The 12,516-nt window shown below is 31.7% G+C and overlaps 2 protein-coding genes across 3 annotated transcripts; both read left to right on the forward strand.

The window, feature by feature from the left end:
- The first annotated feature begins 1,196 nt into the window (after positions 1–1,196).
- On the forward strand, positions 1,197–6,743 carry LOC100799088 (auxin response factor 9). Its single transcript, XM_003529058.4, has 13 exons — positions 1,197–1,715; positions 1,866–1,961; positions 2,569–2,625; positions 2,733–2,885; positions 3,011–3,095; positions 3,195–3,285; positions 3,604–3,768; positions 3,874–3,993; positions 4,072–4,144; positions 4,228–4,381; positions 4,810–5,348; positions 5,464–5,651; positions 6,383–6,743. Exons 1-13 carry the CDS (start codon positions 1,575–1,577, stop codon positions 6,513–6,515), a joined length of 1,995 nt encoding a protein of 664 aa, XP_003529106.1. The 5' UTR covers positions 1,197–1,574; the 3' UTR covers positions 6,516–6,743.
- Positions 6,744–8,153: 1,410 nt separating this feature from the next.
- LOC102665969 (putative auxin response factor 21) lies at positions 8,154–12,364 on the forward strand. Of its 2 annotated transcripts, XR_415143.4 has the most exons (7): positions 8,154–8,292; positions 8,476–8,552; positions 8,725–8,800; positions 8,969–9,054; positions 11,027–11,104; positions 11,213–11,400; positions 12,060–12,364. XR_415143.4 is itself a non-coding variant. In XM_041017039.1 (5 exons), the coding sequence occupies exons 3-5, from the start codon at positions 11,048–11,050 to the stop codon at positions 12,118–12,120; spliced, it is 306 nt and encodes a 101-aa protein (XP_040872973.1). In that variant the 5' UTR covers positions 8,154–8,800; positions 8,969–9,054; positions 11,027–11,047; the 3' UTR covers positions 12,121–12,364. The 2 variants fall into 2 exon arrangements, 1 of the variants encoding a protein (XP_040872973.1); XM_041017039.1 differs by having other exon boundaries at positions 8,154–8,800.
- The last annotated feature ends 152 nt before the right edge of the window (positions 12,365–12,516 follow it).

Genomic DNA, 12,516 nt, shown 5'->3' on the forward strand with positions numbered 1-12,516 from the left:
AATGTTAGCAAAAAATATTTTTTATTTATTTTGACGGAATAAATATTTTTTTTAAGTTCTATTGATATGAGTTTAGAACTTCAGATAATATGTAACACTCTTAAAATATGTAATTACTCAATAATGAGTGACAAATTGTTAGTCAGATTGAAATACACTCCTATATGATAAATATTGAATAAATTTTGTATGTAACAAGTTATCATTCATTTGATTTTTTTTTTGACTGATTTAAATTTATATCTATAATTTTATGTTTTTGATTTAATAAAAAATGATAAAATATTAAATGTTTTTAAATAACTTTAACTTTTATGATCTGCAGTAAAAAAACATTTATTATCTAATAACGGATCGTACCTGAATAAAAAAAATAAAATAACGGAACATACGTATTGAAGGGACTGAAATTCTTATTATCTTGTAAATCTCAATTAATTTTTGCGAATATAACAAACTATATATAATTTTTTTTTAAAAATAAAAAAATTTAGCATTCTCCTTGATCGAATTAAGCCTAATTAGGCATTTTAGAAGCACTTTCAACAAATTAAAAAAAGAACTATTTGTTAAACAAACATGCATTTTTCCTGCCATGAATCAAACAACTTATTTTATGCCTTAAAATTTGGTTGATAACAAAATTGTTTACTTTATGATAAAACAATAAGAGTTTTAAATTAGTTTAATACCTCATTTAAAGCATATTATTAGATTAGTTTTAAATTAAGGGAGTACAATTTAATTAGTTAAATAATATGCAATAAGATGAATTAGCATAATTAAAAAAGATGAGTTAGCATAGTGGCCACTGGCCAGGCACCCGATGTTCATATGTTTTGGGGCCGGTTTATTTGAATTTTAGAGGATATTCACAAGAATATTTAAATGTAACCAACCATATTTTTAAATAATATATGATTCTTACAAATATAACATGATATTTTAATTAATAAGATATGATATAATTGATAGATAAATTTTTTTTTAAATATGTGATGATAGGTTGAAATTCATTTGTGTGAAAAAAATATTTATTAAGAAAGACCATTATCTTAAATAAATCTAGACACCCATGAGAGAATTGCTTTAGCAATGTTAAAAAGAAAAAAGAAAAAAAGAGAAGCACACACAGGTGCCACACAACACTTAAAAAAATGACAGCCTTATTATAAAACGGACACACACACCTCCCACGGAGAGTTGTTATGTGGTAGTAGCATTTCAAGAACGCCGTTTTCTTACCCCAAAGCGAGAGAGAGAAAGAGAGAGAGGAGTGTGTGTAACGGTAGCAGGAGGTAGCATAGTATTAGCTTATACTAATTGCAGACACGATTCCAAAAGCTGCTTCCTCTCATAAATTCTCTGTCAACGCATAATCATTCCCATTCAGTTATCATCTGTGACACCATCACACTGCGATCATCATCATCATTCCTGCTACTATCTATCTATTACCACAATGATGATGTCACGGATTTAGATTCATTGGTCACAAGTCACAACCTCTGAACTCAACAACCACAACAATAACATCATCAACTTTTTACTTGGTTACAATACAACCTTAAACGATGTCGTTGAACTGTGGTGGCTGCGGTGGAGAAGAAGATGAGCTCTATGAGCAACTATGGAAGGCGTGCGCAGGACCCCATGTGGAAGTTCCACGTACAGGCCAAAGGGTCTTCTATTTTCCTCAGGGTCACATGGAACAAGTTAGTTTTTTTTTTTTTTAAGGAAAATTCTTTGTTCCTTTTATCTGGGGTAGTAGGTTGTGTCAGAATGTTTTGGTGGTGTTGGATTTTTTTTCTTTCTAATTTTGTTTAACTGATTTTTCTTACTCTATATGTTTTTTTCGGCTGTAGTTAGAAGTATCAACAAATCAGGAACTAAACCAACGGATTCCACTGTTCAAGCTTTCCTCCAAGATCCTTTGTCGTGTCGTCAACGTCCATTTACTGGTAATTTTCTGGATTTTCTCTACGATCCTAATTTCTTTCGTTTTTCTTCCACCACCTTATTTTTTGAGGGAAAAAAGAAAAAAAATGAATAAATCTTGTTTGGTTGTTGAAAAATTGGCCAGATATTCATCTTGGTTTTGGAGTTACCAACTTACCATGTAAAATTTGGTCTTATGTTGTTAATTAATTAACTTTTGGTAGAGTTCCCCTTCTTTTCTCCTTCCTTTTAAATTCTCTTATTTTGATTTCATAAATAAATAAATAAAAATCTTGTTTGGTTTCTGAGAAAATGGTTTAATGATTAACTGGCCTCTTGAGTATGGATTTGGCTCCTAGTCTAAGTCATTGATGAGAAATCAGCTGTTAATATTCCAATATTTCAATGATTTGTTACACATGTGCACCTAACATGGACTCTTGATTTTCTCAACTGATATTAATTACTTAACCCTGTAAACTGAATAGTTCACTTTTGAGAAGCAGGATCCTAATATACAGTTTGGTATTAAGCTATTTTATATTTATAATAATATAATATAATGTTATGGGATTTTGTAAATAAGGTAGGGTGGAAAACTAAAGTTACATTGAACTTTGACATGTTTAGGCTGAACAAGAAACAGATGAGGTTTATGCACAGATTACTCTGGTGCCGGAATCTAATGTAAGGATGTAGCGGCCTCTTATGATTCTCAAAGTTATTTCATGATCAACCTTAGATTAGATTCTTTTCTCCCATTGTTTAGATTTCTAATGGAACAAATGTATTAGCAAACTGAGCCTACGAGCCCCGATCCATGCCCTGCTGAACTTCCAAGGCCAAGAGTTCACTCCTTCTGTAAGGTCTTAACTGCCTCTGATACAAGCACCCATGGTGGCTTCTCTGTCCTCAGGAAGCATGCCACTGAATGCCTTCCAGCATTGGTAATAATACTATCTCTTTGGTTTGGTTTAACTTTTTTATTGATTTTATTTTGGTTCCAATACCAAATCTATGTTTCCTTGTGATGTTTACAAAAAATCTGTTTTTTTCCTTCTCTTCATCTCAGGACATGTCTAAATCAACACCAACTCAGGAATTGGTTGCCAAGGATCTCCAGGGCTTTGAATGGCGCTTTAAGCATATATTTAGAGGTAAAGGATGTGAGAAATTTTCATTTGGGTCCTTCTGGTTTGTATTACTTACTAGTGGCCTAATGTTTTTGCCTTTAATCTATTTTCCTTTCTATCCAGGTCAGCCACGTAGACACTTGCTCACAACTGGATGGAGTACTTTTGTGACTTCCAAGAGATTAGTTGCTGGAGACACCTTTGTGTTTCTGAGGTATGTAAATTTGATTTGATTTTTTTCACTTTTGTTGGTTTCCTTCACATGTTTCAGCAGATATCTTCTATTATAAAATCCAAGGTTTTTAAAAAACTATCCGCGACTGGAATGAAAGCCATAATCATCAATGTTTTTGGGGGTGTTTGTGACTGCAATTGTATCCACATCAGCCACCTTTTTCTGTAATTTTCCACAATATTAATGATGGCAATAAAATTGCAATAGTGACTAAATTTTAAAACTTTGATAAAATCATGTAAGAATTTTTATCTGTTTGACTATGCAACCCTTATTCAAATAAGATTTTGTGTGTAGAGGGAACAATGGAGAATTGCGGGTTGGAGTGAGGCGTATTGCTCCTCTGCAGAGCAGCATGCCATCATCTGTGATTTCTAGTCAGAGCATGCACCTAGGAGTTCTTGCAACTGCATCTCATGCTGTAGCAACTCAGACTCTTTTTGTTGTATATTATAAGCCAAGGTAGAACTTCTACTTGTTGCAAAAATAAGTAGAAAGTAGAAACTCTCATGTTACTATTAGAGTAATCAATGGATGATTGTTGACATGGAGATTTTGTTTTCTTAGGACAAGCCAGTTCATTGTTAGTGTGAACAAGTATTTAGAGGCTATCAACCAAAAATGTAATGTTGGTATGAGATTCAAGATGAGGTTTGAAGGGGATGAATCCCCTGAAAATGACAAAAGGTACCAAAATTTACTGCTATAGTTAGTGTCTTTGTGATGTGACATTTTCATTAGATATTCTAAAACATGGTTTATCAGATTTTCGGGCACAATACTTGGAGTAGAGGATATTTCCCCTCACTGGGTGAATTCAAATTGGCGATCTCTTAAGGTATTGTCATCTTTGACTATGCAATTGTCCTCTTATTTTTTGTGGTTGTATGGTATTCATCTATTTTTATCATCTACTTCCAGGTTCAATGGGATGAACCTGCATCTTTTCCAAGACCTGATAGAGTTTCATCATGGGAGATAGAACACATTCTGGCTTGTGTTCCTACTACGTCATCTCAACCTGCTGTTATAAAGAATAAAAGGCCTCGACAAGCAAGTGAAGTTCCGGATCTTGGTGAGGAATTACCACTTTTAATCCTTTCCAATTCTAAGTAAAAAACATCAATTTCGTCCTTGAAATTGATATCACCAATCAATTTGGTTCTTAATTATGAAAAATCAAATTTAATTCCCAACTTTGATAACCATCGGTCAATTTAGTCTATATCATTGACATCATCAATCAATTTGGTCCCTAACATTATTAACAAAGAGAATTTAGTCCTTGACTGTAGCTGAAGTCAGGAACTAAATTTTCCTTTTCGTAATATCAAGGACTAAACTGACAAGTGGTATCAATTTGACTGACTAAATTGTTGTTTTTCAGAATATCAAGGACCAAAGTTCCAAGTGGTGCTAATTTTAGGGTCCAAAATGATGTTTCACTCTCTAATTCTTGTTTTGATTAATCTTTTTCTTGACACTTGCGTTTCACTTTCAAAGGAGACACACCATTAGCTGCACCTACTTTCTGGGATGCTGGACTTACACAGTGTGATATGACACAACTTAGGGTCATGACCGAAAGCAAAAGGAGTGACAGCAGTTCCCACATGAGGCATCATAACAGTAAAAGCAACAACAATGGTATATCAATGAATCAGACAGAAGCAAGTTGGCTATCTTCTCCTCAATTATATCAGGACACAACCGATGATAACAAGAGCATCTTAGCTTGGCCTATTTCGAAACCTCACTCAGAAAGATTGAACAATGATCATTTCCTTGACCAGGTTGACAAGAACATCAACAAAGTAGAGGCTGCTACAAGCTATAGATTGTTTGGGATTGACCTTATTGATCATGCAAGGAACAACTCTCTTTCTGTAGAGAATGCGTCTGGAGTCGCCTCTGAGTGCAAAACTGATGTAAACCACGAGTCTGATCTCTCAAAGGCTTCTAAAGAATGGAACCAAGAACAACTACTAGTATCTCCAAAAGAGACTCAAAGCAAACAAGTTTGTAGCAGAAGTTGCACTAAGGTGCTTGACATGTCACATGTGTTGTTCATTTAGATGATAAAGTTAGTGTTTTATGGTCTTGTATGAAAAATTACTGAAGTAAGCCTTTTGTTGTGTTTCAAAACATGCCAAAAAGGTTCAAATGCAGGGGGTTGCGGTCGGTCGTGCTGTGGATTTGACCACATTGGATGGATATGATCAACTTGTAGATGAATTGGAGAAGATGTTTGACATAAAGGGACAGCTTCAACACAGGAATAAGTGGGAAACTGTCTTCACTGATGATGAAGGGGATATGATGCTTGTTGGTGATGATCCATGGCCGTGAGTATCTCTTTATACACAGTAATATATAGTGCTGTTAAGAAAACATGTAATGCAGAAAATGGAATAGAATAAGAAAATTATATTATATGTAAAAAAAATTGTAGGTGTAGAAGTTATTAATAAGAATCATGCACTTTATAACGCTTCAAGCTTAATTTAGAACTTAATAGGAACATACATACAAACTTGTTGGTAAAAAGGAAGAAGGATATAAGAGAGAAGTTTTGGAGGCAATGGCGATTAATATATATATATATATATATATATATATATATATATATATATATATATATATATATATATATATATATATTTGTATATGTTTTTTGTTGCTTTATTTGGCATGAATGTTACTATTAGAGATATGGGTGAACTGAAGCTTAATGAGAATAGTGAAGAGGTATAGTGTAATATGATGATTAGATAACGACTTTATATATATATATATATATATATTTTTTTTTTTTTGTTGATCACCGTATTTGATTTATTTGTTTAATTGTAATGCATGCTAAAGTTAAGTTAGAATATGTCTGGTAACTTTGGGATGAAAAAGTGGAGAATACCTACTTTTCTTTGTTAATAGAATAGATAGTACTGTAAACTAACCATCATTAACTTCCTTGTTTATATGAACCAATTATTTATGTAACAACTTCTTTCTCACTATTAATATAAAATATCCCATATATATTGATTGGGATATTATTATTTTTATGTTCTTTCAGTGAATTCTGCAATATGGTGAAAAGAATCTTCATTTGTTCAAGCCAGGATGTGCACAAATTGAGCTCAGGGAGCAAACTACCTATCTCTTCTATGGGAGAGATTGTAATAAGCTTAAACACAACCGAGACCTGAAACTTTTACATTCTTGTTCTTACTATTTTGTTGGTTTTTTTTCTTTTATTTTTCTGTTGCTTTTATTTTGCTTATTCAAGGTAAGAATGTTAGTTTGTTTTTGGCTAGGCAAGTTTCATGCTAGTTGTGAAACACTGGCTAATTGTAGCTCAATTTAGAGATTCTAGATACTAATTAGGTTCCAAAGACTAAATTAAATATTTTAATAAATTAGTTTTGAGAGGTGAATTGGACTTAGCATAATATTCATTTAATGTGTTTGTATTTGTAAGCAAAGTGTGCCTCTGTGACTATGAAAATTGTTGTGAATGCCCATTGCCATTTATATGTATTGGAATTTGAATGAGTTAAATATTTATTTTATATAATTAGAATTAATAATGAATATATATTTTTAATATATAAATTAAATTATATTACAATTTATATTGAACAAGTATATTTGAATACATAAATTATGTTTTGGATTTGTGATGAATGATATAAATTATGATATATGGTTACTTTTAATTATTAGTGATTTTTTTTTTCGGTTAGTGTTGGTGATTCAACTTCTTGGCCCGACTCAAAAAGCTCGAGGTGCAACCCACTTAATGTAGAATATTTGGCAGAAAAGTTAGGATCCGTTGTGGTATTTTCTGTTCAGGGGCTATAATTATTTGTACATCAAGCACGGCAACAACTCAAATTAACTCGTTAGCTTGATTTAAATTCCAATTATTTTATATTTATTTATTTTATATAAAAAATATAAAATAAAATTAGTTAAAATTTAATTGCCACCTTAGCACATAACGAAAATTTTATACAATAACGATATAAAAAAAGAAAATGAAGATAAACAATAGAGATCAAGACTAGTTAACTTTATATTCAGAGAAAAAAATTAAAACATAATTGACGAATTAAAAACATAATTGACGAAGATATAAAGTCTAGAAGAATTGGGTAAAAGTAATTTTATATTATGCATCCAAAAGAATGCTGCTCCACCGTACCAGAATGAGACATGCATGAGTGCTGCAAAGAGCTACATTTTGCCAGAGTCGGCCAACTTATTTTAGGCCTTAAATAAACGAACCTTGATATGAAACTTTATTTTTCTTAAATTAACAACATTTTTTTTAGGAGTATTCTAGGTACAAGTCACAATCCTTTTTTGTTCAAAAAAGATATTTAACTACTCTAAACATATTAATATCTTTTATCAAGTAATTATTATTTTTTTAAAAGTATTTATTTTATTTGTAGGCCGATGCTCTATTTTGGCACTAGATTGTCTCGTATTTTTTTTTTTGGGAAAATGTAAATTATATTAAATCCAAAATGATACAACAATAAACGGGACATACCCCGCAACTAGAGAAAAGCAAAAGCCTCGTTAATGCTATATATATATATATATATATATATATATATATATATATATATATATATATATATATATATATATATATATATATATATATATATCTTGATTTTTTAACTTTAAAACTTGTTGTGTTGCTTAGTTAATGCTACTTTTAAATGTGTATAATAAAAGACATAATAAATATATATTAAATGCAACACTTAACATTGACTTTTATGTCAACCTAGCTAACACAAATTCTGAATATGTTGCATAATTGTGTCCAACTCCTTCAATTCTCTTCTTTTTAGTTTTCTTCTTTTCCTCGTGGACCATCTCCCTCACTCATCCCCTAACCTAATCTCCCTCACTCATCGCGTAACCTAATTGTTGTGGGGTGCTACCGCCCTTGCAAATATCATTGAGGTTAATTAAGTATCCTTTTCACTTTTTTTTCTCTCTCTACTTTTATCTCTTTCGCTATGTTTGGATGCCACTTGTTATCGCCAATGTTCATTATTATTTTTTAATTGTAAGTTAGATTATTATTTTTTGAATTGCTAAATTGTTTCAATTTGCATGTTAACACTATGAATGAAACAAATTTAGAGACCATCTCCCTCACTCAACCCCTAACCTAATCGTTGTGGACTGCTACCTCCCCTGCAAACGGTGACACCAATTAGGTATCCTCGCTCGTTTTTTCTATCTCTCTATTTATCTCTTTTGCTTTCTTTGGGCGTCAGTTGTCATCGTCAATGGTCATTATTATTTTTTAATTGTAAATTAGATTATTATTTTTTGAATTGCTAAATTGTTTCAATTTGCATGTTAACACTATGAATGAAACAAATTTAGAGACCATCTTCCTCAATCCCTAACCTAATCGTTGTGGAGTGCTACCTCCCCTGCAAACATCGGTGGCACCAATTAGGTATCCTCGCTCTTTTTTTTTCTATCTCTATATTTACCTCTTTTGCTCTCTTTGGACGTTATTTGTCATTGTCAATGGTCATTTTTATTTTTTAATTGTAAGTTAGATTATTATTTTTTGAATTGCTAAATTGTTTCAATTTGAATGTTAACACTATGAATAAAACAGATTTAGAGACCATCTCCCTCACTCAACCCCTAACCTAATCATTGTGGAGTGCTACCTCCCCTACAAACATCGTCGGCACCAATTAGGTATCCTCACTCCTTTTTTCTATCTCTGTATTTATCTCTTTCGCTCTCTTTGAGTGTCATTTGTCATCGTTATTGGTCATTATTTTTTAATTGTAAGTTAGATTATTATTTTTTGAATTGCTAAATTGTTTCAATTTGCATGTTAACACTATGAATATAAAAAATTTAGAGACCATCTCCCTCACTCAACTCCTAACCTAATCGTTGTGGAGTGATACCGCCCTTGCAAACATCGTAACATTAATTAGATATCCTTCTTGCTCTTTTTTTTCATCTCTATATTTATCTCTTTCGTTCTCTTTGGACGCCACTTGTCGCCTTCAATGGTCATTATTATTTTTTAGTTATAAGTTAGATTTTTATTTTCTAAATTGCTAAATTGTTTCAATTTGGGCGTTAGTATCATGAATAAAATAAATTTAGAGACCATCTCCATCACTCAACCCCTAAGATTGAGTTCCATAGATTTTTTTACATGACCCAAATAGATAATTTTGTTATTCACTTTGCAACATTTAAAAAAACACGATTCTCATAAATATCCCCATTAGGAGAATCACTATTAACCTCAACCGGTTGTTTGAGGAAATTAAGGAGAAATGAGAGTGACAATGTTTATTTAGGTTTTGGGTTGGAGAAAAATTGTAAAGAGGACTTTTGACTTTATGATAATAGAAGAAATTTGATTTTGTGAACATTATGTTGCAAAATGATGAATGTTGACGAATAATGTTTGAAGGGTAACTAGTTCACAACTACGGTGTATTCTAATATTCTTTAAGGACTTGAAGATGGACATACATGAGAGTCATGGGAAGATGAGGTGGTTTATGGACCACAAGGGGTTTGGGTTCATAACCCCTAATGATGGCAGCGAGCGTAAGTTGTGTTTTATACCAATTTCTTGGTGATTTGGCAGTCTAAATAGCTTGATTTGGAACCAAGGAGTCTATATTGAGATATATACCCTTAAAACTGTAGTATTAATTTGGTTTCTTCTCACTATGTGTTCTGGTTTAGAACTTTTGCACAAAAGTCACTAAGAAGACCTAAAGACTTACGTTTTGGTTAAGCGTCCAAATTGAGTTCTACTTGTTCAATTGCACACTATATTTGGGATAAAAGAAAGCTGATGGAAAAGGTTTCATCTCAAAATTATTTTTGGTTAGAAAGTTATAAACTAAAACCGATTATTGAAGTCTTAACTTACTATTTTGGTTTTAGGGATTCAAATTGAGCTACAGTAATCCAAATGAGTAAAATTTTTGCAAGCAAATAGCTAGATAGTCTTTACTCCTAGGAAACTGTAGAAGAAAATCTCATCTCAAAATCTTTCCCAATTTGGAAAATATATAGATAAGTTAGTGACTTTTGTAACAACATAAAGGACAATTAACCTGCTAAATTGGGTCCATAGACTTCTAATTAAGTTCAAACTTGGAAGACATTTTACTTACATGATGTATTGACTATAGAATTAAGTTACGTATAAAAATAGGTTAGTTGTACAGACCTCCAATTTAACTTGATTTTACAACGTACTTGAGCCATATTAAATCTTAACACCTCAAATTTGGTAGAGAATTTTTTATGACTACACTTGCAGTAGCATTTTGTTTAATCTCAATATGTGGTCCATATAGAATTTATGCACAAAAGTCACTAAGAAGGCCTACAGACTAAAGTTTTAGTTTCAAGGGTCCAAATTGAGTTATACCCTTTCAACTAGCTAATTAACCTAAAATTTTGAAGGTATGTTATACTTGTAATAAGAAAGTTGATGGAAAAGTTTTCATCTCATCTTTTTATGGTTAGAAAATTACATACTAAGGTCGATTGTTGAAGTCTTAACTTGCCATTTTGGTTCTAGGGGTCCATATTGTAAGCAAGTAGTCTTTATTGCAAAGAAACTGTACACAACTTTTTTTTTTATCGGCACAAAAAACTTACGTCAAAATCTTTTCTATTTTAGAAGACGAACATATATGCAGATATGGACGAGGACGCACCTCCTCAAAAAAGACTCAAAGCACCAGAAGTTGCAATTAAGGTGCTTGACTATGTTGTTTCTCTAAAAAAATAAACTTGGTGTTTTATAGTCTTGTATGAAAGGTTATTGAAGTAAACCTTTTGTTCTGTTTCAAAACATGTCAAAAAGGTTCAAATGCAGGGGATTGCAGTCGTTCGTGCTGTGAATTTGACCACATTGGATGGGTATGATCAACTTGTAGATGAATTGGAGAAGATGTTTGACATAAAGGGACAACTTCAAAACAAGAATAAGTGGGTAGTTCTCTACGCTGATGATGATGGAGATACGATTCTTGTTGGTGATGAGCCATGGCCGTGAGTATCTCTTTATACTCAATAATATATAGTCTTGTTGATAGAACAAGTTGTGGATAAAATGAAAAAAACAGAGAAGGAAACTAGTGACAAAAAAATTTGAGTGTGTAAAAGAAATGAAAAAGCGTGTACTTAAGTCTTAATTTGTAGGACTTTATTTTATAGGAAAATAAACACTTGTTAGTAAAAAGGAACGACGATAAGAGAGAGGCCTAGGAAAAAAGTTTTATAGATATACGAGAGTCGATTAATGAGGAAAGATTATATTTATTTATGTTTTGTTGGTTTATTTGGCACACATGTTGCATTTAAGAATAAATGAGAAAAAGGAAAACATATTAGAGATAAAAAAAAAAATAGAGATGTGAGTGAGGTGTAATGTGGAAAGTAAAGAGAGAAAGTGGAATACCGTGATTAATTAGATAAAACTATTTTTATTTCTGTTTGTCACCATAAATGTTTTGTTTGTTTAATTATCATGCATGCTATAGTTTAATAAGAATAACTATTTTCTATTAGAATAGATAATACTATAAACCAATCGTCATTAAACTTCTAGGAATATAATAACTAATTATTCATTTAACCACTTCTCGATCACTATTAACATAAAAATCATATATGTTATTGATTGGTATATTGCTATCATGTTCTCACAGTGAATTCTGTCAAGTGGTGAGAAGAATCTTAATTTGTTCTAGTCAGGCTGTGCACTATTGAGCTTAAGGAGCAAACTGTGGTTATCTTTTCTTTAGAAGAGTATGTAATAAGCTCAAACAACACAACTATAAGACTTGAAACTTCTACATTATTATTGTCCTTTCTATGTTTTTGTTAGTTCTTATTGTTGTTGCTTTTATTTCTTATTTGAGTTGAGGTAATAAGGATGTTAGTTTATTTTCGACTAGGCAAGTTTCATGTTTGATGTGAAACATTGGTTAATTGTAGCTTAATTTATATTCTCTAGACATTAATTGGGTTCGAAACATCAAATTGAATGTTTTAATAAATTAGTTTGAAAGGGAAAATTGTTGGGTAACGTGGATCAAAACAACCCCGGCATAAATTTACCCATCACCGGATCCATGCGAATGAGCATAAGTTGCATTTGCATGT

This window comes from Glycine max, chromosome 7 (genome assembly GCF_000004515.6).
Source record: "Glycine max cultivar Williams 82 chromosome 7, Glycine_max_v4.0, whole genome shotgun sequence".
Taxonomy (NCBI): Eukaryota; Viridiplantae; Streptophyta; class Magnoliopsida; order Fabales; family Fabaceae; genus Glycine; species Glycine max.